Raw genomic sequence first — 27,146 nt, 5'->3', positions numbered from 1 at the left:
CTGGCTCTGCAGCCCCCGCGAACCCCACCTCCACCCGTGACCCGCCAGGTCCCAGTGACCTTGCAGTTTTCGCTGATCCTCATCCCCGCCCCGGACCGTCTGCCGCCCTTTCTTAGACGTTAATTTCGTGGTTGGCCCATCGTTTTGCCACCGTGGAGGGATCCGCGTGTGCCGGTCCGTTCGGTCCAGTCTTTACCCCGTGGGCCGGGAGTGGACCTGCCTTCGTCCCGTGGTGACTAGACGAGCCCGCGGTCTGTCCTGTGGACATTTTACTCTCCGGGGCTTGACGGGCTGGCTTGCTCTGTTGGGTGAGTGCTGTGTCCTCGTGCAGCCCGATGTGCAGAGGACTTGAGTGTGTGCTGTAACAGGCTCTTGGTGGGAGTGGTGGGAGAGTGAGGGCTAAAGTTGTCTCTCCCCCTTGGTGTTTTTGCCTGAAACACCCAGGGAGCAGTTTGCATGCAGGTTTTCGCAAGAGTTCACACTCGTGTGTAAATCCACCTTGTCTGTGGCACTGAGTCTCTCTGTGTGTTACACAAGCAAAATGCACTTTTTTTAAAAAAAAAAGGCATTCTGTTACGTGTGTGACTTGTTTTTAGCCATCGAGTAGTAAATTAGCTGTCACTGGAAGTGACCACTTTTCATAAGTAGGTAATGTTTTTCCCAATTGATAACGCAGTGCCCGAGTATTGGAGCTGCTCAGAGTCGAGTGCGGCCGTTCTTTCAGGTGTAGCTCACTGACATTTTCAAGTTCTGCCTGGGTTTAGCAGAGAGTAAGGGCTCTGCTTGGGAAGCCTGGCGTCATAGAGGATAAAGTCCCAGGTTCAGTCTCTGCTGTTCACTCCCCGGTGAACATTTCTTTTACTGCTGTGCAGTTATTGAGCACCTACTGCATGACTGTGTGGGGTGTTTGGGTACAGATAAGGATGAGGGTGGGCACGGCCTTCATGGACTAGGTGGGTGGGTAAGACTGTACACACATGGTTCTAACAGACAGTTAAGGGACTGCAGAATTCAAATTCACAGGCGGTAGAGCTCACATCTCACTTGGGAGGTGGGTTTCCTGGCTTCTGGAATCTTTGTTTTGAGGATGACTAAGAATCTTGACAGGCTGGGAAAGGTCATCCAAGCAGAGAAAGGGGACGAGGAGCACAGAGTTCATACATTTGGGGAGACACAAGTAATTGGATGGAACATCAAGTATTTTTCCCCGTAGCGAGGATGATAAAGCTCTAAGTAAAAATGGACCAGTTTGTGATTGTTTTGAATGCAGGCCAATGCCTTTGGCTTCGGTAGATGGTGACTTTGAGTTGGGAATGTAATGATTAAAGCTGTTTTCAGGGGTTAATCTGGCAGCTGTGCAGTGTGGATTGAAGTAGAGAGAACTTGGAGGCAGAAAGACCTTCTGGTTGCTGTGGTAATAGGTAGTGAGGGGCTGAGCTGTGGCCATAATTATAGGAAAGGAAAGGAGGAAGGAAGTGGATTAGACAGAATTGATGATGAGAGAAAATGAAGAGAGTAAAAATAACTGAGGTTCCGATCCAGGCTGTTTGGGAGACTAGTGGTACCGGTTGGAGCACGTCCATAGAAGCTTTATCTTCGGCATGCGTGTTACTTTGCAGCGAAGCTCTCAATCTTTTAGGGCTGAGTAAACCTTGGTGAATTTAAAGAAGTCTGCCTGGAAAATTTCCATATGCACCTGTGTTTTCTGGTTGTAATTTTGGAGAATCTGTGGGCTACCTGAAGCTTGCCCATGGAACCCATGGGCCAGGGGGTTGGCCTGGAAGCAGCTCTCAGAATCACTGGGGGCTTTACAACAATAGAACCTTCAAATTCTTCCATTCACTGCTAGGAAGCCCTGCTGTCGAGACATGCTCTGTATCCACTCAGGGACACGTCTGTTGTGGTTTACAGTGAATTTTGACTAACTTATCTTAGTTGCTACTATATTATAGAACAAACTAGCCCAAGAGGTTAAATGATTTGTCCTAAGTATTTCAATTAGCAAGTGGGTAAAATGGAATGAGGAGTTGATTTCCTTCTCATATAAAGATGTTTGCAACTGATTCACCATCATTGGGTGTAGTTATTGCCTTTAAGTGACCTCCTCAGTGAGAACTAGACAATCCTGGGAGGTTCCTTCCAGTTGCTAACAGTTTGTGACTCTTGGCTCTTAGGTTTTCCTTGGACTGTCTGCGGACCCGTCTCGTTTCCAGGTGCCGCAGCGCTGGTGAGGCTGAGGGATGAATTGGGCGTGTGGACAGCAGGTATCAGGCCAGTCATTTCCTTATTTCCTTTGTATCTCTGTCTGGACTCGGGAGTGGGGGTGGGGAGGGACATAAGTGAAATTAGAAACTTTTAGAACCTTTATTTTCTCTATTCAGGTATGCCCTACATCACTCCTTTCTCCATTCGGGAGAAAGCCTTTACCAACTAAAAATGTAAACTTGACAAAATAAACGGAGGGCTGGGACATAGTGCGTTTTCTCACTGGATTATGTCGTTAACTCTCCCCAGTATGGTTACAGCATAATTTGATTAGTAAACAGTTGACTTTTCTGCATCTATAGGAATGTCTTCTTGGTAGAATCAGAAAAAGTTATTAGTATCTTTTTTAGCTCTAGAAATTTTGATTCCATAATTATTAGAAAGACAGGGGTCTTTTTTACTCTTTCTATAAAAATACGTAATTATAACAAGCATTAGAAAAAACAATAAATTGGTGTTGATAGTGGTATGTATTCTGAAGTAACTGGTATAAAACTTAAAGGAGGAAGAGTATCTGAGAAAGCACTACCTACATGATTCTCTGCTCTGCTGGCATCAGAGCGATACACACGCTGTTGTTTGGTTCTCATGACCACAGAGCAGTAGGTGTGGCAGGAGGTAGTCATTGCTTTTTAGAAGACACTGAGGCTCAAATAAGTTAAAAAGGTTAAATTCCAGGGTATTGGCTAGTCAGTGCTAAACTAGAACTGGCATTATAACCTATACTTTTGTTCCCAGGTCAGTATTCTTTTCCCACTGACTCAGTGCAGCGGTCACTGAAGGCTGTGGGCCAGGAGTGTAAAGTTACCTGTTTGGTAATCTGTTACACTTTTGTACCGTGTGGATCTGAACTTGTCTGTTTCCTCCTTCGTGTTAAAATGGCAATCTCATTGCAGTGGCTTTTGGTGGGTAATTTTGAAATTTGTAAGAATTTATCACAAAATAGTTATCATCCTGTCAAGGAAAAAGCAAAAGTTGACCTCTCATCTGAAAACATATACTGGTGAAAAGTAGGTTTTAGTTTCCTTTTGAAAACTTATGGATTTTAATGCAGTTGCTACAGGTGAAGTTTGTTCTTTTATAAAGGCCTGAAAATTTGTAGTTTTGGATAAAATAAATCAGGATCTGATTTCCAGAAGTCTATATCATGGTATTTCATGATTTTTACCATTACATAAAAAGCTTAATCATTAAAAAAATGATTTACCATTAAAACACTGTTAGCAGGGGTTAAGGGGGGGGGGCGGGAATGGGATACATCTGTAATATTATCAACAATAAAAAAAATATTAAAAATAAAATCTAAAAAAAACTGTTAGTATACACTCCAAATTCGTGTTTAAACAACTTTTTGGGGAATAAATTATGTAAAACCATATGTTAAATAGTTCCTCGTGTATAAGGAAGACTAGCCTTTGTCTCAACATTCCTAAGACCTATTAGTTCCCAGCACTGCCAGGTGCGGGCCCAGTGCGGCAGGCGCGCGAGGCCTGTCCTGGGACTCGGGCTAGTGGAGCCACTATCAGGAAGGACAGAGGGACAGACTTGATCTTCTGGGATTGTGTGACTGTTTGGAATTATAGAGACAGTACAGCTCGGAGATGCTGTGGGTTTGGTTCCAGACACCACAGTAAAGTAAGTTACAATCTTTTTGCTGGTCGAGGGTCTTGTTTTCAGCAGAAACAACACCTGTGAAGCACAGTGAAGCGAAGTGTGTCTGTAACTACACTCCTTTTCTCTGGGTTTTGAGAAAATTATGCAAAAACACAGGGAACCCAGTGAGCATTGTTTTGGCTATTTATTGCTATCTAACAAAAACTAAATGACTTTAGACGGCCGTTTGTTTTGTTTTGTTTTGTATTTTGCTCACAGCTTTGCTATCCCGGGCTGCCAGGCTGGGCTCATTTAAACAGTTCTGCTGTGGTCACTCTGATGGACACATTCAGCTGGCAGCTCAGCCAGGTGCCCGTCTCTCTCTCTGTCTGTTTCTCTTCCTCTTGTACCATATAGTCTTTTTAAAAAAGATTTTTTATTGAGTTTTAGAGATTGGAAGGGGGAGAGAGAGAGAGACACTCTCTATCTGGATGTGAGAGCGAAACATCCATCAGCTACCTCCTGCACGTCCCTACGAGGGATTGAGCCTACAGCCCGGGCATGTGCCCTGACCGGGACATAAACCAGTGACCTTTCAGTGCACGGGACGAGGCTTGTACCATATGGTCTTGTTGTCTCAGGGCCCCCTGCCTTTGCAGAAGGATTGCTGACCTTACTTGGTTGCTTAGGGCTCACAAGAGTGCAGAAGCAAAAGTAACCAGAACTCCTTAAGCCATAGGCTTGGAACCAGCACAGCATCATTTCTGCCACATTCTGTTGGTGACAGCAAGTCACAGGTCAGCCCAGGTTCCAGGGGACAGGACCAGACAAGAGTGTGCATCCAGGATTGCACCAGACAGCTGTATTCTGTATTACATAATGGGGCTGCTGGGAAACTCCGGGGAGCGAGACCTGAGCTGCCTGGTGCTTCTAGTGCAGCTGTGGGCAAACTACGGCCCGCGGGCCAGATCCGGCCCGTTTGAAATGAATAAAACTAAAAAAAAAAAAGAAAGACCGTACCCTTTTATGTAATGATGTTTACTTTGAATTTATATTAGTTCACACAAACACTCCATCCATGCTTTTGTTCCGGCCCTCCGGTCCAGTTTAAGAACCCATTGTGGCCCTCGAGTCAAAAAGTTTGCCCACCCCTGTTCTAGTGCTTTGCACCTGGCCCTCCTTAGGGAACCCAAGGAATAGGTGATGCCCGTCCCATTCTGCCAGCCGGGTTTTCTCCCTCATCTCCATCACTTGTCTTTATGTGACTATCCCTTTATTTTAGTCTCAGCAGCTTTTTTTAAGTTCAGGTTTTCTAAGTAATGTTAGGGCTAACTGGCATGAAGGGAATGAGTGTTTTGTTGTTGTCACATCATCACTCCTGAGTGCAGTAATGAAGCTGCATACCTCATGTACAGAACACAGGTGCAGCTTCGGAGCCCTTTGGAAGCGCGTCATGCCCACTCTGCAGATCTGCACATTCTGAAACGAGCACACGGGCTGCTGTGGGAGGAGTCTGCTGCCTGAAGGACTGAGAAACATGACCTTGTAAATAGGAAGGGCTGGGTGCAGAGGAGGGGCAGATAGAATTACCGGACGCAGTTCTGGAGGGCTCTCCTCTGCTTTAAGTTACTCCGCAGTTTAAAAACGTCCTGGCACTGACAGTCCCGGGCGTGAAGCTTTTACTTCTCTAAGGAATACAAGTCTTCTGAGAGCTGTTTGGTCTCCCATGGTCATGAGTAAAGAGGCTGGCGGGAGCACACTGGTGAGTCCTGGCTGAAGACGTGTGCTGGCTGTGTAGCAGCCCCACGTGCCAGCAAGCCCTGCTCTCTCTCTCTCTGCATTTGGTTAGTGTGGGGAGGAAGGGGTAGTTCAGTGAACTCACTTTATACATTAGAACATACTTTACCTTAAAAGTAGATAAACTCATTGACCCTACTCTTACAGTTGAAGAATGAGAGCCGGCTGTCCTGTGGGGTAAGAGTGGTGGCTTGATCGTCAGGTGGTGCTGAGCCCTCAGCGCTGCCTCCTGGCCGGTGGCCTCACTTTCATCTTCTGGAAAATGTCAAGAACATCTTTCCTGCTGGGTCTTTCTAAGGGTTAATTGGAATAATGTTGGAAAGCAGAAAGTATGGTCCCTGGGACATAAGCAGCCCATAGACCATTTCTATTACTTAAAACTCCTTATTATAAACTAGAGGCCTGTTGCACGAAAAGATTCGTGCAATAGGCCTTCCCTTCCCCTGGCTGCCGGCACCGGTTTTCCTCTGGCACCCAGGACCCAGGCCTTCGCTCTGCCGCTTCGTGCCTACGTATGCAAATTAACTGCCATCTTTGTTGGTGGTTAATTTGCATATCTCACTGATTAGCCAATGAGAGGCATAGCAAAGGTACGGTCAATTACCATGTTTGTCTATTATTAGATAGGATAAGGTGAAATTAAAATAAGTCCACTTTTCTGGGATTCGCTCATTTCTCAAGGACTGTTGTTTTGGCATGAGCAGAGCTGCATATTAAATCTCACCTCCTAAGAAGGAAGTTGCTGAAGTGAATCTGAGAAAGAAACCCCACGTGGCAGAAGAGGGGTGGGGTGGGGGGCTGTGCAGTCTGGGAAGGAGGCACTGTGGACCCCATCATCACAGTCCTTTGGGTGTGTGCAAGCATGGGGGTGGCTGATTTCCCTGCGAGCTCTGCGGGCTGGTCCTTGACAGCAGGGCTCAAGAATTTCACGTTTAACAAGTAGCTCAGGTGCACGTTCGTTTGAGAAGTGCTGTTAGAAACTGCGTGTTAGCGGGGATTCTGCTGCTCCCTGAGACACTTTCTAAGCTATAGCCCATGAAGCACACGTGTGACATGTAAGTAGAAAGAGATCTTAACACCTAAACCTTCCAGATGTTTAAAGGGGCTTAAGGTAAGTGCCAGGACCTATCCGAAGAGACTCCAGACCAATGCAGGGCGGTTTCAGTAAGGAGCTGGCAGGGAGGCCCTGCTCCCGACAGTGCCCCTGCAGGAGAAGACACTCCTTGGAATGCTGACATTCTCTTTAAAAAATGCCTATGGAAACAGCTAAGTTAGATATTGGGATTAGATATCAAATCATCTGCTTTTATCTTTGCTAAGATAAGCTCCTCAAAAATGGAGACTCTGAGTGAAGTGTGTCTGATTAGAATGTGGTCTTCAGGTGGTAGAGGTGGGATGCCATGCTCCGTCTGCTGGGGGAAACACCACTGCATAGCGGAGGGCCTTGGCCTGGGAAGAAAGTCGTGAGAAAGTCTCAATTCTATATCCATTAATGAAGGAACCCCACAACTTGAAACTGTTTTCTCTAAGTCTTGCTTAGGACAAGTCTGTGTTGGTGTCACTTAAACCCTTTTCAGTCCCGTGATCACAGCTGTCATTGCAATGGCAGATCTTTCAGCTGGGGCTGTTAGTGGAAAAACTTAACCTACGTTTATAGCAACCATATTTTTATGGTGTTAGTACATTTTGTGGTAAAAAACAACAACCAAAAACATGCCAACCCCTGACTCTGTCTCAACGCGAGTGGAAAGGATTAGTTGGCATTTTTTTGAGGAGCCTATTGTTTTGTGTGTGTACACTGACTTTGTGGCCAGTACTTTGAGGGGAAAACAATATAATAAACTCCTCTCTCTTTGCCCTATGAGTGGTGAAACGTTTGATATTTAAATGTGAACACCCAGAATGGAAAGTATACGTGGTGCTCAGGAATTTCATTTTCCTAGGGTAAAAGTTTTGGTAATTATAACTTTTTAAAAACTTTCTTTGTGATCAATTTTCCTTTAAAGTGTTGGCTATCAAAAGAGCTTAGGTTTTACATCATCCCGTGCACCGAAAGGTTGCTGGTTCCATTCTTGATCAGGGCACATACCTAGGTTTCTCTCTTTCCGCCTCTCTCTCTAAAAAAATCAACAAAAACATATTTAAAAAAAATAAAAGCGCTTAGGCTTTAAAGTAGACAAACCCAGTTGTGAATTCTGGCCCTCAGCTTAGCGAGCTCAGTCAAGTGCACTTTAGGAAAAGCCCTCGTTTTAGCATTTGTAGACAGTATTCACATGTAAAGTGGTAGTAAAATTCATCTGCTGTGTGCCTTAAACCTGGTACTCAGTATTCAGTAAATATTCACTCGGATGGGTTCATAATAGCTTGTCGTTGATGGCAGGCATGTTTCAGGATCATTATTTCCTAATGTCAGAAAGGTAACACACTCCATGTGCTGTGTTACTCAGCACCCCAGGGAAGTCACGGCAGCATCCTGCACTTTCCTTGGCAAATGTTCAAGTGTTGTAAATAAGGACACAGAATAACCACCTGTCTGCTCAGAGTTTGCCGCCAAATAAGTTATGAAGGAACTTGAGTTTTTATAGCTTTGGGGATTTTGTTGGATTTATGAATAAAGGATTGTGTTCTCGTATTTCTACTTTATTTTTTTAATATATATTTTTATTGATTTCAGAGAGGAAGGGAGAGGGAGAGAGAGAGAGAAACATCAGTGATGAGAGAAAATCTTTGATCGGCTGCCTCCTGCACGCCCCACACTGGGGATTGAGCCTGCAAGACTGGCATGTTCCCTGACCAGGAATCGAACGGTGACCTACTGGTTCATAGGTCGACGCTCAACCATTGAGCAATGCTGGCTGGGCTCTACTGTATTTTAAACTTGAGAAGAAATGTTGTATTCTAGGAGTAAAATTTTAGCCGTTTAATTGATTTTCTCATTTTGGAAAGTTTGTGTTTTGAATTATAAATTTGCCTCTAAGATGAAAGTTTATACTTAGCAGCATGCTTTAAAGTTCTTAGGAAGAGTATTTGTAAATAATAAATTAACACTGTATGTCTGCTACTTGAAAAGCTTTAAAATATCTTGAAATTATGTATTTATAACAAAAACTTCAGCAGTAGTATATTCCTCTCAGGCGCTAGTGTAGCTTGGACCTGACTCTGCTGCAGATGTGGGGTCTGCAGCGTGGCAGGGACTGCCGCCTCTGTGCTGGGTGGCGTGTGTGAGCGTGGCAAGGGCTGTGGTGGAGCTAGGGCCAGAGCGGGTGCCTGAGCCAGGGAATTCGCTGGTCCCGATGCTGGAAGCAGTGCTGGTTTCCCTGCGTGTCAGCATCCTCGTGCTGCACACAGTGTGGTGTGCACTCAGCTGCTAGAGGTGGAGCCTGGACCCAGGGCCGAGGCCTCTGACAGCTGTCTCCACGGCACCTCACGCAGCACGCTCTGCTCTTCCAGGGCGAGGAATTGAAGGGTTAGCAGGTCTCCATGGCTACTTAATGCTGGCAGATTAGAATTCTTAATGTATTTGCAAATGCCAGGAAGTGTTGGGGTGACCAGTGCCGTGCAGAGGACAGCGACTGGCCTGCAGGCCTGACGTGAGCGCTCCTGTCCCTGCGCAGGTGGCCCCCTCGCAGCTTCAGCCCGGCTGTTGTGGCTGCTGGCTGCCATCCGGAGGCGGTCAGCACAGGTGTCTGAAGAATATCAAAACACTAAAAACTTTGAGTTTGAAGGGAAAAAAGTCTGGTAAGCAAGTATTACGTTCTTAAAATACCAAACTTTGAAACAAATGGCCAATTACTTATGGAAATGTTTGTGTCGTTTTGAAATATGAGATTGCAATGATGTAATTATGTGAAGTTTGATCTTTGCAAAGTAAGAATGTTATGTTGCCCCCCATGTTTTTCCCAGAACACATGGACATGATCTTAAACAGTCCCTGCAGCTGACCTCCGCTCCCTGCTCATGCTCCACACTTGGACACATTATCTTTTTAAGACTACTTGTTCTTTATCTCTCAACCATAAGAAAAAGGGTTTCCAATAACTAGGTCGAAAAGCCCCACAAAACCACCCTACTGTGAATCCTTAAGTGGAAAAAATAAGAGAATAGTAACATGTGACTGATGTGGCCAACAGTTCAGTTTAAGGCATGGGTTTAGCTCAGCATTTCTTGTTTTATAGTCTGTTTTGCAGTGCAAATGCAGTGAAAAGAGTGTTGGCTTTGAGCCCAAGAATTCTGGGTTCAGAATCCTGAGTCACTAGTTTTGTGGCCCTGGGCTCATCCAGTTCCTGAAACCCAGTTTTCCTCTGTCAGTAAGAACACAAAAGACTCTGAGGGTAACGGTTGACATTAGAGGCTGTTTCTTTTGTACAATAGGCACCCAGTAAGTGCTCACTGTTGTTCTTACTGTTTTTGGAGTCAGAGACCTGACTCGGATTCCAGGTTTAAGACTGGCTGTGTTTCTGCGTCACTTAGACACCCTGTGAGTGCAGGTGGTCTCAGATAGGTGGGCTCCGGCGTCTGGGAGGAATCACACAGCTCTCCTACATATTAACTCCAGTGGATTCCATGTGTTTGAAACCCAAGTTTTAAGATGCTCAGTGTTACTTGAAACTTCTTGTCATGCAGCACAAGAGTGGGAAACCTGTTGTCTACTGATCATCACTAAGGCTTGGCGAAAATTACAGTATTTGCTTGGAAAGTTTTGGTATTTTGCCATTGTAAACATAATGCTGCATATTATAAGAAATTGAGGAAATAATAGCAAATTAGAATGAAATGATCTGGTTCTCATTGCTGATACCATTTTGGCATTCTCCTTTGTTGATGTAAAAAATTTTTAGTATCCTTTTGAAACAAATAGAAATCATCTCCCTAAATTAACAATAATTATGAATAATAAAGTCCAATGCATGACAAGTAAAAACATATTTCATTTTCTTATTAATGACCTGAGGAGGAAGGTGATGGAGCAGGGAGTGAAGGAGAAATTAGTATGATAAAAGACAATAATAGTGTCAAGTCCTGCGTTTTTGTTTTGTATTTAGGGACCATTACGCTTTACCTTTAAAATTAGAGTAGTTGCTGCTAAATTTGATAAATGCATTTCCCTCCTCATTAATGCTTTCTAGTAAAGTACAGACATTTTTGACAACCCTTACTTAGAGTGAAGGAAAACTTGTTTTTTGGAAAGTTGGTACGATGTATTTAATTATATTTTTTTAGAGCTGCATTTTTTGAGCAACATCACCATCTTGTGGCTTTCTAGAATATTGTTGCCAAACCTGTGTTTTACAACTGTAAGCCTAAATTGCTCTGATGTTGGCCAAGGGATCAATCAAGTTCATAATGGGCAGTTCTTACTGTAAATGGAGGGTAGGGAGTAGAAAATAAAATTATTGTACACTAGGGTTGCAACTTTGTAAGAAAAAATGTGTATTGAGGAAAATCATAGTATAAAATGAAAACAGTTGTGAGTTAGGTTGTGTGATTATGGATGATTGCCATTATTTCATGTTTTCATGAAACATGCAGTGATTTTAGTCGGCTAATCCTAAACTAGAAAGTACCATGTACTTTGTGCTCCATTTATTCATTTAAAAAAATATATTTCTTTATTGATTTCAGAGAGGAAGGGAGAGGGAGAGAGAGATAGAAACATCAATGATGAGAATAATTGATCAGCTACCTCCTGCACGCCCCCTACTGGGGATCGAGTTTGCAACCTGGGTATGTGCCCTTAACCAGAATTGAACCTGGGACCCTTCAGTCCTCAGGCCGATGATCTATCCACTGAGCCAAACCGGCTAGGGCTCCATTCATTCTTTAATAAGGTTACCCAGGCCCGAGAGTTCAGATGCCTTATCTCACCAGCCAGTTAACAAGGCTGCTTTTGCCTGGCAGTGTTATCTAAGCTGGTGGCTCTTGGAGGAGTATTTTCTATGTGGGTTTCTGTACCTTTTCCCCATCTTAAATGATAATTTTAAAGAAAAAAGTCAATTTGAGAAGTATGGTAGTTCATTGAACAAACCACCTGAAACTAAATGAGGCTCTTTGGCTTAAAGCCTGCTTGTTGTTTTGAGATTCGATTGGCACTAGGGGTCCTTCAGTAGCAGACATGTATCGGTTGGCACTAGGGGTCCTTCATTAGCAGACCCTCGTGGGCACCAGGCATGTGGATGCAGTGGGTGGGCACCAGGCATGTGGATGCAGTGGATGGGCACCAGGCATGTGGATGCAGTGGGTGGGCACCAGGTATGTGGATGCAGTGGTGAGGATCTGTGCTATACTTTCGGAATTTACAAGTAGTATGCAGTGATGAACACAAAAATGGGATCGGGGATTCTGGATAAGTATAGGTATAATTTATTGAATGTTTACTATGTGTCAGGCACCGTGCCAAGTGCTTTTTCTTTGTCATAAATTTCTTTTGGAATTTTGCTCTGATTTTTGCAGGAGCAGTGCATATGCACATAAATAGTATTTGTGGCAGCCCTGAAACATCTCTGTGGAACAGTAGGTTTCCTTGTACCATACAAGTGGTTCAGCTGGTATGGGTCTGGTAGGCTTTGCTAGCTCACCCTGTAGAGCAGGACTTGCTTTAGTGGGGCTTTGGTGCTCACTGAGTGTGTCGCTTATGGATGTGTAGAGTTGTAATCTGCTATGGTCTGAAGCTATCCACTGGGTCCACTGGCTCTATGAACCTATGACACGCGTGTCAGAGGTGACACGTGAACTCATTTTTTTGGTTGATTTTTCTTTGTTAAATGGCATTTAAATATATAAAATAAATATCAAAAATATAAGTCTTTGTTTTACTATGGTTGCAAATATCAAAAAATTTCTATATGTGACACGGCACCAGAGTTAAGTTAGGGTTTTTCAAAATGCTGACACGCCGAGCTCAAAAGGTTCGCCATCACTGTCTAGGGCCTCCAGGGAAGTGCAAAGTCAGCCACTGCCTGGGGCCACCCAGCAGGAGCTACAGAGGGATCTGTAGACGGCTGCTATTTGCTATTCGTTTTGGGCTTGGAAGTGCCCAGGAGAGGCCCAGCTATGAAGCAAGGCAGGCTGCTGCTAGTGCTGGGTTGTGGGACTTTTATTGATAGGTTTGGGACATGCTGTCACCAGCTGCAGCTTGTTTGAGAGATTTTAGCAAAGTCTGAAGCCTGAGCCAGGACAAGCCATTCATATGGAAAAGCATCTGGAAACAGTTTGGGTGGGGCTGCAAATTGGATGGGGTGGGGGTCTCAGGGAGTCCCCAGGGTGGAGCAAACAGTATATTCCAGGCTGATGAAGACTCAGATATGGCTATCAGTCAGCCCTGCAACAGGGGAGGTCAAAGCACAGGATCAATGATGCCTGGGAGCACCCCAGTTTGGGAGAAAGCCACCCCCGTGTTCCTGCCCTTATGCCAGACAATCCAGTTCCTCCCTGAATGTGTCTGGGTACCCCCCCCCCCCCCCGAAGCTGGAGCTTGAAAGAAGCAGGACTGTGTAAGTTTGTGCGCAGGCCCTTTAAGAGGAACACTTGAGATTCCAGCAGCCTCCACAATCCACACTGGTTTTACAGCCTGTAGTTGCGGGAACTTCTCTTCCCAGCTCTGGAACCCTGGGGAGTGTCTGGTGAGGGGCTATACCCCTTGCTCCTCACGGGCAGCCTCTGCAGAGACTATCTCCCATACATGGGTGCCAGACCAGCCCATTCCATGCTTCTGCCCCTCCTACGAGTCTCAGTGTGCTTTCTTCTTTATTCTCTAGTTGTAGGACATCCATTCAGCCAGCTTTCAGGTGGTTCTGCATGATGGCTGTTCTGTATTTTATTTGTAATTTTGCTGTGGTTTTGGAGGTGGCGAGTACCAGTGTTTACCTATGCTACCATCTTGGTTCTCTTCCTAGAATCCATCAATCCATCTACTGGACATACTTTTATTGAGCGTTTATTTTGGGTTGTGGATATGAGATCGCATTGGTGAGGTGACTATGGACTTGGAGCTCAGAATCAGCAGGGCAAAGATGGGAAAGGGTATAGGTGGTTTATAGTCTCACTTGTGCAGGATTTTGTTTATAATATTTTAATTTTATTAAAGTTTTAGTTCTATGCTTTATACATACATTTTTTTTAAATCACCCTAATTTTACTGGGTTAATTTTTTTATTAATTGTGAATCTTCTTTTAATACCTTTATTGAATAGTTAGTAAAAACTGAAAACCAAGCTAGGGGCTGGAATTATAAAGATGACTTCTATACCCAAAGGTGGATTCAGCAGGCACCAGAGCCCCAACAGAGAGAATCCTGCTCCCTGGCATCAGCCTCTGCACAGCAGCTCTTCTGCTATAGTCACAGCCATCCCTCACAGCCAGTCAGCCTGAGGGGCCGTCCCTTTCATTGAGGTGCCAGCAGTAATCATGGCTCAGCTACAACAGGAGGGCACACACAACACACACCTGGAGCACTAACTCAGTTGACAGGCAGACTACCACTGACCCCCCCAGGACACTTACTACATAAGGGCACACTGCCAAGACTGGGAGATGTAGCACATCTTCCTAATACATAGAAACAAACCCAAAGAGTCCCCCCAAATGAGGAGACAAACATGTCCCAAATGAAAGAACAAAACAAAATTCCAGAAAAAAAACTAAACAAAATGGAGACAAGCAATCTACCAGATGCAGAGTTCAAAACACTGGCTATAAGGATGCTCAATGATCTCAGTGAGAACTTCAACAAAGAGATAGGAAATATACAAATGGAGATAGAAAACATAAAAATGAACCAGTCAGAAATGAAGACAATAATTATTGAAGTGAAGAATACATTAAGAGGAAATCAACAGTATATTACATGAAGGAGAGGATCATATCTGCAATTTGGAAGACGAGGTAGAGAAAACACCCAGTCAGAACAGCAAAAAGAAAAAAGAACTTTAAAAAAAAAGAAGATAGTTTAAGGGGCCTCTAAGACAACATGAAGCCTACCAACATTTACATCATGGGGGTGTCAGAAGGAGAAGAGAGAGCACAAGGGATTGAGAAACAATTTGAAGAAATAATGACTGAAAACTTCCCTAAACTGACGAAGGGAAAAGATATACAAGAATAGGAAGTGCAGAGAGTCCCAAACAAGGTGAACCTAAAGAGCCCACACCAGGATACATAATGAAAATGGCAAAGGTTATAAACAAAGAACCTTAAAAACAAGAGAAAACCAGTTAGTTACCTGAGACTGTCCGTTGATTTCTCAACAGAAACTTTGCAGGCAGAAGAGAGTGGCAAGAAATATTCAAAGTGATGAAAAACAGAAACTTACTACCAAGATTACTCTATCCAGCATGGCTATCATTTAGAATCGAAGGTGAGATAAAGAGCTTCCCAGACAAGAAAAGGTTAAGGAGTTCACCACCACCAAACTAGTATTACAAGAAATGTTAAAAGGTATTCTTTTAAGAAGAAAAAAAAGATCAAAAATATGAATAATAAAATGGCAACTACTTATAAACAATTATTTTAAATGTAAATGTATTAAATGTTGCAATCAAAAGATGTGGCTGAATGAATAAGAAAACAAAACCCTTACGTATGCTGCCTATAAGACCCACTTCATCTCAAAAGACGTATACAGACTGAAAGTAAAAAGATGGAAAAAGACATTTTATGCAAATGGAAATGAAAAAAAAAAGGAGGAGTAGCAATACTTATATCAGACAAAATAGACTTTAAAACAAAGGCTATGAGACAAAGAAGGACCCAGCAAGTTCACTTTGGGGCATTTAAAGAAACCCAAAACAGCCCTAACTGGTTTGGCTCAGTGGATAGAGCGTGGGACTGCGGACTCAAGGGTCCCAGGTTCGATTCCAGTCAAGGGCATGTACCTTGGTTGCGGGCATATCCCCAGTAGCGGGTGTGCAGGAGGCAGCTGATCAATGTTTCTCTCTCATCGATGTTTCTAACTCTCTATTCCTCTCCCTTCCTCTCTGTAAAAAATCAATAAAATATATTAAAAAAAGAAGCCCAAAACACTAATTCATAAAGGCCTATGAACCCCTGTGTTCATTGTAACATTTACAATCCCAAAACACTAACTCATAAAGGCCTGTGTACCCCTATGTTCATTGCAACATTTACAGTAGGCAAGATATGGAAGCAATCCAGGCATTCGTCGATAAAGAAGATATAGAATATGACTCAGCCATAAAAAGGAGTGAAATCTTGCCATCTGCAATAACATGGATGGACCTAGAGAGTATTATGCTGGGTGAAATGGGTCAGAGAAAGAAAAGCCATGTGATTCTACTTATATATGGAATCTAAAGAACAAAACAACAAACTTAAAGATACAGAGAACGTTTGGATGATTGCCAGATGGGAGAGGGTTAGGGGAACTGGGTGAAAAAGGGGAAGGGATTAAGGCAGGGGTCCTCAAACTACGGCCCTCGGGCCACAAGCGGCCCTCCAAAAACATTTATCTGGCCCACCGGGTGCTTTTGCCGCCGCTGCCTGTCCTGCTTAGCAGCCAACTCGTCCCGGGCCCGCAGTGCGCATGTGTGGAATGTCTGAGGGACAGTGAACTGGCCCCCTGTTTAAAAAGTTTGAGGACCTCTGGATTAAGGAGTACAAATTGGTGCTTACAGAATAGTCATGGGTTTGTAAAATATAGCATAGGGAATTTAGTCAGCAATATTGTAATAACTATGTATGGTGTCAGATGAGTACTAAACGGTGATCACTTTATAAGTTATATAAATGTATAATCATGATGTCATACACCTGCAACTAATATAATTTTGTATGTCAACTGTAATCTAAAAGTTAAAAAATTATTAAAGGATGAGTCGTAATAAAAAATGTACAGTGTAATAGGGAGATAGAGAAATAAGCAGGGTTTCAGTGCCGTGAAACAGAGCCACTAAGGAGTGAAAAACTGGAAAGGGAGAGATGACACTTGAGCTGAATGTCAAAGGATGATGAGAAGTTGTGTTGAGGAGCAGTGAGGAAGTTAGCTTTAGGAAGTTAGTGGGCAGCAGTGACGAAGGTGGTACAAGCCATGGGTTATTTAAGGTGGCATAAGGTTGAATTCAGCAAGTCTTTTAATTACTGCAGTGAAGAGCACACGATAATGCAGATGTTTGTTGATCTCATAAGGGCAAGGAATTTGTATTCATTATATCACTGATAGAGTAGAGTAATCTTGGGCTATAGAGTAATCTTGAGAGCAAGGAATTCACATAGTTTGGAAATGGTTGAAAATTGGCAGTAAAAAAGGAATCTAGAAATGGACCAAGATTTAGAACTGTTAAAAGAACAGTAGTATTAGAATTTTAAGGGTAGTGGCAGTGGGGCGCACTATGGAGCATGTGGCAGAGGGGTTCTGGGAGTTGCTGCTGGTGCCCTGCTGAAGATGCCAAAGATGCCGGAGCTGAGAGGAAAGCTGTTTCCAGACTTCGTGCCTGTGGACGTCAACACAGACGCCATTCCATTTAAAGATAAAACCAGAGAAAAGCAGAGGCTGAAACAGCTGGCAGCAGAGAAAAGAGAAAACAGAAAATGAAGGGAGGAGAAAATTCATAAAAAATAAAGCTTGGTCGAAGCAGAAGGCCAAAAGGGAAAAGAAAATTAATAAAAAAAGGAAAAGGGAGGTGGGTTCTGAATTTGAGGATGAGGACATGGAGGAACTTCTGAACAACACACGGCTACTGAAGAAGTGTAAAAAAGGCAAAATCACTGAAGAAGAATTTGAGGAGGGGGTGCTGATGAGTGCCCAAGGGTCCATCAGGCAGCGGGTTTGGGGACCTGGGATGTGGAGGGGGACAGCTGATTCTGGAGCTTCAGGTGAGCGGCGGGAGTGCGCCCACACGTGGCAGCTGCCTGCAGTGCCTTTCCCTGCGAACAGGACCTCAGCCCACATGCTGTCCTTTCAAGCTGGGGAGATAGGAGGGCTTGCACACGTATGAATGTTTTACTACAAGCATACCAGCCGTGAAGTCCAACAGAAGATGTAAATTATTTGGTATAAATAATAGATGGGTCGCCTATAATTAAAGAGCTCATTTTTGGGGGCTTATTTTATACATACACTAGAGGCCCAGTGCATGGAAATTCATGCACTGGAGGGGGGTCCCTCAGCCCAGCCTGCCCCCTCTCACAGTCCGGGAGCCCTGAGGGGCGGGAGGCGACTCGGTGATCAGGGGATTCTGGAGGCAGGCGCAAGCCTCAGGTGGCCCTGGTTACCTGAGCCTCGGGCAGCCCTGGGGGGCTGAGGGGACTGGGGGACTCTGGAGGCAGGCGCCCCGGCAGGGCTGAGGGGACTGGGTGCCGCCAACTTTGAGGGCGGGGCAGTCAATTAGCATATTCCCTCCTTATTGGCTGTGGGTGCCGCCATCTTTGGAACAGCGTGAAGGTCAATTAGCATATTCCCTCTTAATTAGATAGGATATTAAATATGTTTTTATTGATTTCAGAGAGGAAGGGAGAGAGAAATATCAGTGATTAGAGAGAATCATTAATCGGCTGCTTCCTGCACGCCCCACACTGGGGATTGAGCCCACAACTTGGGCATGTGCCCTGACTAGTTCATAGGTCGATGCTCAACCACTGAGCCACACCAGCTGGGCTGTACTTATTTTTAATAGACATACTGGTGTGGGTTTGATTTCAGGCTTTTTCAAGTTCCCTAGAGCTTTCAGGCTCCCGAGCTCCCTGCATGTCCTTGTCCCTGGACTGCGTTCTCTCTTCTTGTTCCTGAAGGTTGGATTACCCACTTCCCTGGGCGCCCCCATGTGCTCCTTCATGTTCTCTCTGTTTCAGTAACGGTCACCTGAAAGCTCTTTCTTTGTTTGCAGGTTCATCTCTGCACTAGACTATGAGCCCCTTGGCAGGAGGAGTCGGGTCGTACTCATCTCTAGGTCCCCAGCACCCCCTGCAGTTCCTGGTGCAGAGTGAGTGACTGGCAGCTCTTTAAACTGAGACCATGTTTAACCGTCAGACTCCATACGTATTGATGACTGACTATGCCTGTGTGGGCCCAGCAATGACGTCATCATGGAAAATAGGGCTGTAGACTTGCACTGCTTCTGTGCTTGGGGTCGCCCTGGGTGAGACAGAGCCGCGCCCCTCTCACATGGCGCTGTCCTCGCGCTCAGATCCCAGAATGTCTACAGCAGCCGCTGTCGAAGGGCCACACCCCTTCGTGTTGTGAATGAGGTGTGGGAACTGTGTTGACATTAACCATTTTAGTTGCGGTGTCTATCCCCTTTCAAGGAAGACGGTGCCGTTTCTGAACCATGTCTGTTGTGTCTCGCAGTTTAAGACGACAGCTCCTGGTCATCGAGGCGTGCACTCAGAGTGGGGGGTCTTGGGGGCCAAGTGAAGGCAGCAGCAGCCTGGGCGGGAGCTGGGGACCCGGCAGTAGAGGGAACGGTCCTTCACTCGCTGGCCCAGATTCCCAGTCGGCACAGTGTGTTCTTATTTTTTGTTAATCCTCACCCGAGGATATTTTTCCATTGGTTTTTAGAGAGAGTGGAAGGGAGGGGGAAAGACACAGAGAGAGAAGCAGTGATGTGAGAGACACAACGATTGGTTGCTGGGGATCAAGCCTGCAACCAAGGTTTGCTCTTGACTGGAATCAAACCCAGACCCTTCAGTCCGTAGGCCGATGCTCTATCCACTGAGCCAAACAGGCTAGGGCCTGCGGTGTTTTAGACATCACAGTTCTTCTCGAAGAACTGACCCTGTGCATGTTTGTCTCTATTCTCTACAATTACCCTTCTGTCTAATTCACTAATCATGTCCCTCGGTTTTCTTCTAATCTCCTTCCACGCAGATGAATGTCTTCACCTGGCCGTGGGTCCTCAGTCCTGCGCAGGAAGGACTGTCTTTTCCTTGGCAGACTGAGTGCACGCCTCCACGAAAGCTGTGCCTTTCTCTCCTTGCTGACCTCCCATCCCCCGAGGGTACTGACCCGCTCTCTCCTGCACCATCCTCGCCTTCTGTCATTCTTCAGATTTTTAAAGTTCGTAATTTGAGCATTCCGGTTTACATGTAATATATGGAGGTTAGTCATAAAAGCGAACGTTCGGGAACTAACCACTCCCCTTAAGAGCGAGGTGAGTCCCGCACAGTTAGAGTTGCCGTGAGCCTGTCTCTCCCCAGCCCCGAAGTGACTGCTGTTCTGAACTGTTTTCTTAAATCTCCTCTTTTTATAATAGTGTCCCCACAAATATGTTTCTTTGTTTCGAGTTTTATAATTTTTGTTTATAGGCTTTTTAAAACTTGCACAAATAGTATTTTATTATGGAGGGCAGTATAATTTACAAATGTTTATACAATTTAAAAAAACACATTCAAACATCATAAAAGAATACATAGGAAAATCTCTTCCCCTCGTGTTTGTCTTCCCGGTCAGCTTGGCGGGCAGCACACTTACAGCCCTGACCTTGAAGGCTGCGTTTTTCAGGTGTCGTTGGCTCAGGTGCAGGTTTGGAGTCCTGATCCTCTGCCACGTTTCCTTTCAGACTCCTCCATCGTCCTGATCCCCCCTCTGGGACCTGCAGGAGTTCCCACTTTGGGGGCACGCCCCCACTACTTGATTTTCATCTTCCCAGGTCGGTCCTTCCTGAGATGGCTGAGCCGAAGCCACTTCCCCACCACTCGGTGGATCTCTGCTCTGGCCTCAGGCGGGATGCACACGTGACCCCCCACCCCACCCACCCCCTTGCTGGAGGGCCAGCCTTACTGTGAGCAGCCAGTCAGGTCTGGAAGGCTCAGGGGTGGAGAGGCCAGTCTTCTGCTTTCCTGAGGATTCACCTTCCGGGGACAGCTCACTCTGTCCTTCGAGCCCCCTGGTCTGACCTCTGACAGATGGGGCTGAGGTCCTGGTCTGAGATGACTCACTGGTGTCCAGGCCGTTCCTGAGCCCGAGTGTCTTCGCTCTGCAGGCTGTGTTGCCGAGGCTGGCGTGCTGGTTTTGGTCCATCCGGCCAAGGCTGCGATTCTTCCTGGGCCTCTGCCGCTGCTCTTACACTTCCCGTCCTCCCTGAGCGGGTCTGCAGACTCTGTCCTCCACAGATGAGCGGCCAGACCAGAGGCACCGGAGAAACAGTCCTCTTCCAGGAGAGCTCTGAGGCTCTGCTTAAACTCAGGGTGTGGGGGGCCTCTGTCATCAGCCTGCGAGCATCTGAGAGTAGTCATCTTTGGAGCTACTCGACCAAACGTCCCACCTGTCGTGTTGGTCTCTCTACCATCGGCTTTCTCGGTCGTCATCACCCCTGTGGTCCACTACACAGCCTGTCTGCCACCGTGTGTCCTAAGTCATTGCGTCTGCCACAGCCTCTGCAGCCTCACTGGTCAGAGTAGTCTTGGCACCCTGTTGTGTGGCTCAGTGGTTGAGCAAGGACCCTGGAACCAGGAGGTTGCCAGTTCATTTCCTGGTCAGGGCACATGCCCAGGTTGCGGGCTCCATCCCTAGGGGCATGCAAGAGGCAGCCAATCGATGATGTTCCTCTCTCATCATTGATATTTCTCTCTCTCTATCCCTCTCCCTTCCTCTCTTTCTAAAAACCAATAAAAATATATTTTTAAAAAAATAGTCTTGGCCTCCATAACCATCTCCCTGCTTGCGTCAAAGGTGCCGTCCCCTCTCCCAGGTGCATACTCATTAGAGCTGTCTGCGGCAGGGCGCTGCCTCCACCTGTGTTTGGTCGGAATCCTGGTTTCTTTCTTGCTATGTTTTTTTCAGAATCCTGGTTTCTTTCTTGGTGTCTTTACTCAGCCATATCCACACGGTTCTGTTACCTGGAGACTCCGCGTGAGGCTCAGGGCGCTGCTCGCGGGGGGGGGGGGGGGGGGGGGGGTCCAGGTTCTCAAACTCAGCGTCATTGGAACCTTTCAGGTTCTCTGAAGCAGCAGTCGCCAACTGGTGGTCCATGAGGTCCAAAAGGTTGGCGACCGCTACTCTTCACTGGTAATCACGCCACACTTTTAGCTCGTCCTCCAAAGAGCCCCCGGGCAGACTATGTCATGCTGCAGGCTGGGTTCCTAGAAGAGTCATGCAGGGTGGCAGTTTAGGAAGATGGCCCTGGTGGATACTGGGTTCCCAAGCAGCCTGTGGAGCGCGGGCAGGGTGCAGTGGGCAGGGAGCTGCCTTATGCTGGGTGTCATCGTTCTGTGCCAGGCAGTTGAAACACCTTCCTGTGACTGGTCGGGACATAGACACTTCCTTTCCTCACAAGTGCGACCATCAGCCAGTCTGTGGGGAAGACAGGTGTCTGGAGTCTGTTGGAGCAGGGGAGCGGGGTGGAGCGCAAAAGGAGGCCTTTTTTAAGCCTGCAAATGAGGAGTGTTGTCTGCTTCCTGAATTGAACCTTGTATCATTTCCCTTGTTCTCCTTAGTAACGCTATTTGCTGTTGTAACTAATCCCAGTTTTTTTTCTGTTTATATCTGCCTGGTTTGTCCCTTTCATATTTTTGCTTTCATTCTATCAGTATCTTTATTTTGTAGGCGTCTCCTATCTCCTGAATTAGTCCCTGTGCCTGGTTCTGGTAGTTCTGTATTTGGACCCTTACCTCGTGCTTTCTGATGGTCCTGGCTATGTATTTATTCCTGTTTTTCCCCAGCCTAATTGTACTCTCTCCTTTGCTACTTGTTTGAAGGTGTTCCCCTCTTATTGCCGTCTTTTGTGCTTGCACAGTGTGTCAAGTTAGACCCTGTCCACCCGCTGAGCAGTGCTGGGTCCACACCCAGCTTCCGCCCTCGCCCTGGCCTCCTCTGTGTGCTTCTGTTCCTGTTCCACGTTTTGATGGTGTAAACTCTTTGTTTAAACATTGTAATAAGATGTTACAGTTGCTTGATTCCCACAGTGTTTATTTAGGTTTTCTTTTGTGCTACGAGTTTCTTCACTGTCTGTCCCTCCTGTATCTCAGATCATCTCCTGTGGAAGTTTTACTCTGGGATGGTCCATCTTAGATCGTCTTGAGTAAAGGTCTTGGCTTTTGGCTCCCCTGGCAAAGTCCAAGGAGTTTGGTGATGCAGCTTTGCCTCGGTCCCCTGTAAGTGCATGTCCTGCCGCCCGTGCTCCTCCTGCTGTCCCTGCGAGACTGCTGTCACATCACTCCTCCTCGCTGCTTTTGCACGGTCTCTGTTCTGCTGTCCTGCAGTTTCAGCACTGTGTCCTAGGTGTGGATTTGTTTCTCTAGCCTCTTCTTTTTTTAAAAAAAAATACGTTATTACTGATTTTTTTTAAAGAGAGAGGAAGGGAAAGGGAAAGAGATGGAAACATTGATCGGCTGCCTCCTGAATGCCCCCTACTGGGGGATCAAGCCCACAACCTGAGCATCCAGGAATCAAACCAGAAACCTCTTGGTTCATGGGTTGACACTCAATCCACTGAGTCACACTAGCTGGGATCCAGCCTCTTTTATATGTTGTGCTTCTTAGAATTGTGCATAAATGTCCATCATTAGTTCTGGAAAACTAAGTCATTTTTCTCTCTTAGTATGACCTCCTTTTTCTTCATTTTCTGGGACTATGAGTAGACAATATATGTCAGATCTCATTTTTTTCTACCTATCTTTTACAATCTTTGGTACTTTCCACTTGTTTATTTTAGCACTCCTTCTAAATGATTTTTTTCAGATTTATATTCAAGTTAATTGATTATCTTATGTTTTTTTAATCTGAATAAACTATGGATTTTAGTTATTAATGATATGTTGATATTGACTCATTAATGAAAACAAATGTTGCATACTACTGAAAGATGTGATAATATGGGAAAGTAGGAATTGGCCCCATGAGGAGTCTACTATCTTCACAATTTTTCTGTAAATCTGGAACTATTCTAAAATCTAATAGCTCTGGCTGGTGTGCTCAATGGTTAGAACGTTAGCCCTCACACCAAAGTTCAATTCCTGGCCAAGGTTCACATACCTGGTTACAGGTTTGATCCTCGACCCCAGTTGGGGCACCTGCGGAAGGCAACCAATCGATGTGTCTCTCTCACACCCATGTTTCTCTCCCCCTCCCTACCACTCTCTCTAAAAATCAATGGAAAAAAATATTCTCTGGTGAGGATTAACAAAAATAATAAAAATAAATAAATAACAAGTAAATTCTATCTGGTTCTTTTTCAAATAATGCAATGCCATTATTCATAATCTCTCTATGCTTAACCCTGTTTTAGTTGCTCTTTTATTGCTAAAACTAATTTTAAAAATTTATGTTTGGTAATCATAATACTTAAAGTCCTTGCAGGGTTGGAAACTTATTTTTTTTGTTTCTGTTGACTCACTCATGGTGGCTTCTTTCCTTCGAGCTTGATTTTCTAAATTATCTATATATATAAAATGGCAGTGACCATGACGACCGTGACGACTGTTCGACCGGTCACCATGTGGTGCTAGCATAGTTCATAGACACAGGTAAAGTCTATGAGTGAACTAAGAATGAACAAGACAAATGCTTGCCTTCATGGAGCTTGCACTGTAAGAAGGTTAGGTCAGGGATGAGAATTCAAAATTGCCACCAGCACAGACCTGAGATGCCACTTCTCAGAGTGACCAGAGATACACCCAGTAGTGGACTGGGGGCATGACTGAAGGGCTGGTTCCGACATGAAGGCGGGCCATTCTGGATTTCCCAGAGGAGCCAATGGCAGCCTAGGAGGTGGAGCCTTTGATGCTGACTGGCATAGAAACCAACCAATCAGAACCAAATCTGGGTGAACTGCGAGGAGCCAATGGCTGCCTAGGAGGTGGAGCTTTTGACGCTGACTGGCATAGAAACCAACCAGTCAGAACCAAATCTGGATGAACTGCAAAGGCAGAACCTAAGGTGGGGGGTGGGCTGAGGAGGGGTTTTAAGGGCAACAGCTGTTTGGTGTAAGGTGTGAGAAAGCGGTTCAATCTTTTAATACATTGTTTGCGGGTAGTTTTTATCGCGCGCTAACAGGTGGCTCTACTTCTTACAGTCAACATAAAACGTATAAATACGTTTTCCGCATACAATGTGTTAATAACCAGTTTGGCAGTATAGTGCATAGGGCTGGCTATCAGTCCAGATATAGGGATTATGTATTTTTGTCTGCCAAGAGCATCTCCTCCTGCTGAAAAAGCCCCCCCCCCCATTTAAGCAATCCTATCCTATATAATCTATCTATACTAATAAAAGGGTAACATGCTAATTAGACTGGGTCAACTGGCCATCTTCCGGACGTCCGACTTCCTTCTGGACAAAGCCATGGTGGTGGGGGCCAAGGTAGAGGCAGTTAGGGGCAATCAGACCGGCAGGGGAGGGCAGTTGGGGGTGACCAGGCTGGCAGGAGAGGACAGCTGGGGGCGACCAGGCCAGCAGGGGAGGGAAGTTGGGAGCATTAGACAGGCAGGGAGGTGAGTGGTTAGGAGCCAGTGGTCCTGGATTATGAGAGGGGTCCTGGATTGGAGAGGGTGCAGGCCAGGCTGAGGGACACCCCCCCTGCACACGAATTTTGTGCACCAGGCCTGTAGTCTATATATATAAAAGCCTAAGCAACCGAACAACTGTTTGGTTGCTATGACGTGCAGTGACCACCGGGGGGCAGATGCTCAACCCAGGAGCTGCCCCCTGGTGGTCAGTGTGCTCCCACAGTGGGAGCGCTGCTCAGCTGACTGACGGGTGCCAGACGCCGGGCTCATGGCTAGTGAGCGCAGCTGTGGAGGCACGAGCCTCTCCCACCTCCGTGGCAGCACGCTACTGAGCTGCAACGGCAGCAGGCACAGTGGGGCCATGATGTGTGGGAGCGGCGATACACTCGGCCCAGGCTCAGGCTCCTCCCTGGCTGCCTGCTGCTTCGCGCACTACTACATCCCTCAGGAGATGTCGGACAGCCGGATTCAACCCGATCCCCGCAGGCCTGTGGGGATTGGGCCAAAATTGGCAGTCCAACATCCCCTGGGGGGTCCCGTATTGCGAGAGGGCACAGGCCAGGCTGAGGGACCCCACCGGTGCACAAACCCTTGCACCGGGCCTCTAGTAGGCTCATAATTGGTTTTCTTCATTGTGGGCAATACCAGTGGCTTACTGGGGTGCCTTCCTGCAAGCATGTGCCTGAGCCGCTGCTGTATGTAGAGTTCCAGTGGACCTGGCTGGCTTCCTGGGGCTCAGCCCTCACCCCATGGCATGCCCAGGGCTCTGTCTCCCATCCCAGTGCTCCTGTCAGCGTACACATGCAGGCCAACGCTCTGATTTAAACATTTTTTGCTCAATGCTCACCATTTCCTCTGTTACTTCAATTCACTTTTAAGAAGTTTTGGGTTTTGTTTTTTTTTATTGGCTAAGATAATATGGGTGAGAGCAGGCTTGATAATTTAGAACATAATAGTGTTAGAAAAGTGCGTTGGTTTTAATTTATCCAGGATTGATTGCATTAAAGCAGAAAAACCTTTCAAAATATCTATCTACCAGACTGCTTGAAATGGAAACCTTCGCTGTCCATTCTTTCTTCATGTTCATGGCCTCCCCTTGGGGTTCTCCCGTGAATGTGCAGCTGGTGCACCTGCAGGAGGTGTCATTCTGGAGCCCATTGGCTCAGCTGCAGGAGGAGTGGGCCTGATGCGGCTCCAGAACTGCAACTCTTAATTAAATCAGTTTCTCAAATAGTGAGCAGCTGTTTCTCTTATCCTTTTACACACACAAGCATGCATGTGCACATACGCAGATCATGTAACATGTGCTACTTTGAATGAGTGAAGAGAGTATAATGATTTTAGAGTGTTGTCTCCTTGAATTTGGAGAAGGCTCTAAATGGAGCATGGAAAAACAAGATAGACATTAATATTTCTCAATCTTGCCCAGTACCTTCCACTTTATCTTCAGTAGTTAAGAGTTGATAAAAAGTTAGCCTTAATATATTTGTCATGCACTATGCATATCCTACATAATAAAGAGCTAATATGCTAATGGTCGTGACGCCCTCACACCATAATGACCGTTCAGCAGGAAGCTGTGTGCGCAGCTGGGCGGAGCCGTCACGTTGCTCTGGAAACAGGGCAGAAGCAGAGCTACCGTGTTGCTCTGGAGACAGGGCGGAAGCGGGGAGGTGCCCGAAGGAGGTGGGACCAGCCCAAGGCGACTCGCGGGACCAAGGGCGGGGCTTGAAGCACCCAGAGAAGGCAAGAGGGATCGGGGGCAGGGCCAGGTGCGCTTGAGCTCTGGATGGAGAGGTTAGGGTGTCAAGGCGGGTGGGCGGGGCCACGTGATTTCGCGCACTGGGTCACTAGTAAGTATATAAGTTCTTTGGTTTATCTCTTCTTGTCCTGCCAACCCCATATCAAAGTATGTCAGTCTGTTCCATGCCTCCATGCTTCAAGTTTTATTTTGTTTGTCACTTCATTTTGTTCATTAGATTCCACAAATAAGTGAGAGCCTGTGATATTTGTCTTTCTCAGATTGTCTTATTTCACTTAGCATATTTTTCCAGGTCCATCCATGTTAGTGAAGATGTGGGGGTGGGGGCACCAAGGGG

The 27,146-nt window shown here is 45.9% G+C and overlaps 1 protein-coding gene across 10 annotated transcripts in view; it reads left to right on the top strand.

Moving 5' to 3' along the window:
* Positions 1–6: 6 nt before the first annotated feature.
* WWP1 (WW domain containing E3 ubiquitin protein ligase 1) overlaps positions 7–27,146 on the top strand; it is a 76,800-nt gene continuing 49,660 nt past the window's right edge. For 5 of the 10 annotated variants that reach the window (XM_014528446.1, XM_014528444.1, XM_014528445.1 and 2 more), the window contains exons 1-3: positions 7–308; positions 2,175–2,264; positions 18,492–18,591. In XM_014528446.1, the coding sequence (XP_014383932.1) occupies positions 18,512–18,591 (80 nt within the window). In that variant the 5' untranslated portion in view covers positions 7–308; positions 2,175–2,264; positions 18,492–18,511. Of the gene's footprint in view, positions 309–2,174; positions 2,265–18,491; positions 18,592–27,146 lie in introns of those variants that run through there. The other 5 variants (XM_014528448.1, XM_014528451.1, XM_014528450.1 and 2 more) reach the window with 3 other exon arrangements.

This window comes from Myotis brandtii, unplaced genomic scaffold (genome assembly GCF_000412655.1).
Source record: "Myotis brandtii unplaced genomic scaffold, ASM41265v1 scaffold634, whole genome shotgun sequence".
Lineage (NCBI taxonomy): Eukaryota > Metazoa > Chordata > Mammalia > Chiroptera > Vespertilionidae > Myotis > Myotis brandtii.
Note: the sequence above shows the minus strand (reverse complement) of the source record. Positions and strands in the feature narration are given on the sequence as shown.